Consider the following 5,711-nt stretch of genomic DNA (forward strand, 5'->3'; position numbering starts at 1 on the left):
GCGCACAGTAGGTTTGGCGTGATGGCCTCAACCAATCGGATATATGCGTAGTCGAAATGTATCATTGGCGACCTCCGTGGTCGAGTGGCGTACATACCGGTTTCAAGGTTTGAGGTCCCGGGTTCAATCCCCGGCCAAATATGTAAATATTCAAATTTCTACATTGTCTCGGGTCTGGGTTTTTGCGGTACCTTCGTTGTATCTGAATACCATAACACAAGTGCTTTCGCAACTTACTTTGGGTTCAGAACAATATATGTGATGTTGTCCGCATTTATTTTTATTTATTTATCATTGGCACTGGATATTAACGTAAAGCTACCACTTATAACTTAGTCTGGGCACTGACTGTTACCGCGACCTTCCTATTACAGCTTGCTTTTAAAATTGTCATTATGTGTCTGCATGCAACTCAAACTTTGACCTGGACAGCCATATACGGGTTCAAGGGTACCAAAACACATCTGTGGCTAAACTAAGAACTCTTTGTTTTGAACTCTATTCTAATTGTAAAGTTTGACTTAAAATTCTAAATGACTTTGAACATTATTACCATCGACCTAAGGTTTTTTTTTAAACAACAATTATTTCATGTGTACCTAAATAAAGAAGGTACTATTCGGGTTTTTCGGGTAAATAATACAACAAATAACAAACACCAATGTATTTATAGATCAAGAAATAGAAATCACATCACCGTTTGCCAATAAAAAGAATACATTAACAATATTTAGTTTTGTAATCTTCCTTAATAAAATCTGCAGCCTTTTCGCCAATCATGACTACAGGGGCATTTGTATTTCCTCTTGTGATAACAGGCATGATACTGGCATCAGCAACTCTTAGTTTCTGAACGCCGTATACTCTAAGTTTGCTATCAACAACACTACCCATGGCACAAGTACCACTGTAGTCGTTCAAACCAGTATAAACACAAGTAGTGTAACATCTCCAATAGTCATCACTACCCGCTTCGAAGTCATAGCAACTACCTGAAGTAGTTTCAACCAATTCTGCTCCAATTCGTCTGAAGAACGTAGTGTTAACTATAGGAATGAACTCTTGAATATATTTTACTAAATCGTTGATGTCATCTTCGTTCGAAAAATACCCAACGTGGATTGCTGGAGGTTCCATTGGGTTTAAGCTTTTAAGCTTAACTTCACCTCTTGACTTTGGGTTCAAGTGTACAATATCAGTCATCAGACCCATTTTTCCGATTTCATCCTGACCGTGCATCAGCATGTATATGTCATCACAGATGTGGTAGGTGAAAGCGTATGAGTAAGCGCAGTAATAAAGCAGCTGCCTTGCGTGAGCGTAGAACGAAACTGTTTCGTAGTCTGGGTATTTCTGGGATTTGTCTAATGCCACGTAACCTATAACAGGAGGCGCTAAATACACGTGAGGGTCTACCGGTTGCTCAGCAATGGTTTCCATAGCAATGGGTATCATAACAGAAACGTGATCCTGCAAGTTCTGACCAACTGGGAGATCTGATATCACTTTGATTTTCCTACTTTCTAAATCCTTTTTGGGACCGATCCCTGAAAGCATAAGCAATTTTGCAGAGTTTATAGCACCAGCTGCAACGACTACTTCATTTTTGGCTTTTAAGATTAATGTTTTTCCATCTTCTGTCAGTGCTTCTACGCCAATGGCATTTCTCTTGTCATCGAAATTGATTTTGGTAACGAATGTGTTTTTAAGTACATGCAAATTTTTACGGTCTTTAGCAGGTTTGAGGAACATAATTCCGCTGCCGTGTCGTTCTCCTTCACCTATGCTTACCAGCATTTTCGAATACCCAATTGAACTCTCTGGGTCAGTAACAATATCGTAGCCCATTTCGCTACAGCTTTCTAACAGATTATTCACGTAATCACGATTGTCTATCGTTAATCCTATTAAACCGTCTGATCCGTAATTTTTAGCACTATCTGCTGATTTTAGGAAATTTTCGTCATCAACTTTCACGCTTTTCTTGAAGTAAGGCAAAACATTTTCCCAATTCCAAGTGGGATCTTTAACTATCTTGGCCCAGTTATCGTAATCTGTAGGATGTCCTCGAGAGTAGACCATGTAGTCTAAGGAACTGGTACCTCCGAGCATTTTGCCAAGGATCACTTCAGGAGACGATCTACGATGGCATTGTTTTGAATGTAAATCAGGCTCCGCGATGTAATTCCAATCATAACTGGAGTTTTTAAGAAAAGCCACTGCTGCTGGCATCTAAAATAAATATTTGAATAAGAAAAATTATGCAATTTCTTTAGAAAAGAATATTGTTACAACTTATACCGTTTATTAACAATAAAAGACCCTAAAGCTTTTTTTTTTAAATTGAACTATATTTACTTTGATTTTTGTGGTAACAAATGGTCAACCTTCTCTGTATGGAAAGAGCCCATGCCCAGCAATGTTCTCTTTAACCCTACTTTCCTGAGCCAGACAGGGTTCACAATTACTTTCATTGCAAGTTTTTTTACCACCTAAGTAAAAATAAAATGTGACTTGCTAACAGCATCATATCTTCAACTTACGGTTGATTCCAACGGAGCGTCACCACCAGCTTCAATCAAAAGGACCGATATATGAGGATCTTCTGTCAGTTGACTTGCAATCACACTCCCGGATGTACCGGCACCAACAATAATGTAGTCGTAAGTGGCGCCACCTGGAATTAAGCATAGCTTAGGAAGTCTTTTTTTAAATTCACAAAGAATTCCTCAAGTCTTCACACACTTCTATTATGTCGGTTACAGCTGGGAAAATATTACCCTCCTTTAATAATCGAAATTGACATTCCATGTGAAATAAACAACTAATTAGAATGATAGGTTCCATACAAATTTACTAAAGAAAAACACGGTTTCAACTCTCAAAGTTTTTTAGCACCCAACCAATTTAAAACCATTACCTCTTGATCTTTATTTTAGTGTTTTTTGTTAATATGGCAACACAAATATGTCATCTGTATTTCCACAATGTGTCTTGCTATAATGGTTAACGAATACAGCTTGGTGACAGACGGTCAGACAGACATTAGTGTTCCGTTGTTTATCAAAACTTATGAGATAAATCCACTTACTTTGAACATTAGCCTGTGGAGGTATCAGGTAAGCCGTGAACTGCATCAAGGCCAAATATTGGAATCCAGTTTGGATGGTTCTCATGATCTCCATAGCACTTGCCGCCAACATGATTGTGGCTTTCTATTAACACTACAACCCACCTAAAAAATGTATATGGTTCAAACAATAGTTTGTTTTAGAATCATCTTAAAAATACTTGTATATATGTATATGTAACTAAGGGTTTCCTATATAGGGTTAGTTTTTAGAGTTCTAGAATATTTTGAGTTTATAAATTGATAAATACATAAATTAAAACTGCACTTTCTGCTTCAGTGGTAATATATGTGCACGTGCTATAAATTCATTTTTTATATATATATGGATAATAGTTTAAATGGTAACTAATAAATATTATCAAAATACTTACAAAAATACGAAGGCTTATCTCAACCCAGCAATACAACACTCATGAAAAATAAAAAATATATTTTTACACCGCCATTTCTAGACCACAATTCAACGATTTGAACACATCCGAAAGGCCGTCGTTCTCACTAGCGATTGACTACCAAGAACTGCCGTAACAGCGTAACGTGCTTATAAAACGTCGACGTTTTTTTAAAGTTTTCAGGCATTTAATTAATACACAGGCTGATCAAAATTATGTGAGAAAAAAGTTTATGAAACACAATCTAGGTTATGATTGTTAATAATTCAAGGACTTCAAACAATGTACCATTGATCATTATGATTGCTTTCCTGAGATTTTTTAGCATCTTATATCTGTCTGACAACCAGTCTCTCAAAGGGGTTTCGTGTTGCCCAGGTAACTGTGTTTAGGAGGTCAGGTAAGCAGTTGCTTCTTGTAAAACCCTGTTACTTAGCCGCATCTAGTTAGACTGGAAGCCGACCCCAACATACATCGGGAAAGGGTAGGATGATGATGAATTTAACGTCTTCGACAGCAAGATGGTTAGGAGTAAGTTCAGTCTAAGTTTCTTAATATTCAATTTTGAGAATATTATGGTGATAAAACAACTAAACAGACATATAAGATAGTCGTTATAGACATTTTTAACTGAAAAAAAAAGATTTACTAACTTCGCTTAACCTCGAACTTTATTAACTGTAATATGAGCAATAGAAATACATTGTCCGTGGACTTTTTAACTATAGAGCTGAGCTATGACAGTTCATGAGACACAACTTGGTGAAATACGCACGGACAGAAAGCGGTTCCTTAGCGAAAGGTCCCATAGGATATAGAACCCAAAGATCTTAACTATTTTATGTTCGATACCTTAGAAAAGTCCTTTCGAAATGATAAAAGGTAGGTATCTAATTACTTAAAATACCTTCGCGAAACATTCACCATTTTAAGTAAAAGGTTTCACCACAACATTATCCGGTATTGCAGAGTAATATAAGTGGTTACAAACGTACACTCAACATTCAAAGCCCTTTACTTTGCCTTTATTTCTTCGGGGAATACATTCTTAATTATATTAATTACCGCAGGCCCTATTTACATTAAGCATTTCACAAGCACCCTGTATAAACATAATTATAACATCTGTAATTTTCTCACAAAATATGCTATAACAATAAAAAATTTGCATTTTATAATGTAATTGTTTTATTTGTTGAATCTTTTTTTAATTTTTAATGTATTACCTACGTTTATGGTAAATGTTAAAATATTTCGTACTCGTTTGAGTATGAATGAGCTATAGAGGGCATAAAATGTATTTTACAAAGTAGGTGTTTTAATAAACATGTTCTTTTTAAACACAATTCGTTTTGCTGCATTTTAAGGTCTAAATTATCCAAACGATTTTGATAAAAAACTACTGGGGCAAACTAAAAGACAGCTATTTATGTTAAATAAAAAAAGATTTAACAAAAGCCGGTTAGTCGAGTCAGAAGTTCTGAGGTAACAAGCATAGAAAAACAAAATGCCGACGAATTAAAACCTCCTCAAAAAATATTAGCCTTATACATTACATAGTTACATATAACTCAAAGCCACTACCTAGCATTTATAATCACTTTGTCGAATTAATACTCGTATTTTAATTTACTTCAGTATTATTTTACACAAACATGCGTTTTACGTAACGAAATATTAAATGAAGTCGTAAAATTTTAATATAGTAATTAGTTTTAACAAAGGTGACCGCTTTGTCTTTATTTAATTTGTGATAATATTTCGTTAAATGGATAAAAACTGTAAAATCCCTATTACTATAGCTTCATTGTCTGTCTGTTCATCTATGGCGAGGCTGTATCTCATGAACTTTGATAGCTACACAGCTGGAAATTATTACAGATGATGTATCTTGGTTGAAGCTGCAATTAACAAAATTAAAAAAATTAGCTGCAAAATTCCAACCGGAACGACAAACAAGAACGGAACGGAAAAGCGGTAAAACAAATATTTTTTTCGATTTATTATTTTCAATATTCATGCACTAATATTTAAAACAGTATTATACTCTTACATTTGTATAGCTCATTACGTACAAAGAGATTAGCATACGCTCAACGAGGCCAAAAATTCAAACATTATTCATAAAAAAATGAGGTAACGTTTTAGTCGGAAATATGCATGCCTGCTTTGGTGTTTGGTGTAAA

At 35.2% G+C, this 5,711-nt stretch overlaps 1 protein-coding gene across 1 annotated transcript; it reads right to left on the reverse strand.

Moving 5' to 3' along the window:
* Nucleotides 1-649: 649 nt before the first annotated feature.
* Nucleotides 650-3,557, reverse strand: LOC113500361 (glucose dehydrogenase [FAD, quinone]-like). The gene is made up of 3 exons (XM_026881128.1): nucleotides 3,092-3,557; nucleotides 2,544-2,677; nucleotides 650-2,232 (listed from the first exon to the last, which is right to left on the reverse strand). Exons 1-3 carry the CDS (start codon nucleotides 3,201-3,203, stop codon nucleotides 721-723), a joined length of 1,758 nt encoding a protein of 585 aa, XP_026736929.1. The 5' UTR covers nucleotides 3,204-3,557; the 3' UTR covers nucleotides 650-720.
* Nucleotides 3,558-5,711: the final 2,154 nt, after the last annotated feature.

The sequence above is a fragment of the Trichoplusia ni genome, chromosome 13 (assembly GCF_003590095.1).
Source record: "Trichoplusia ni isolate ovarian cell line Hi5 chromosome 13, tn1, whole genome shotgun sequence".
NCBI lineage: Eukaryota > Metazoa > Arthropoda > Insecta > Lepidoptera > Noctuidae > Trichoplusia > Trichoplusia ni.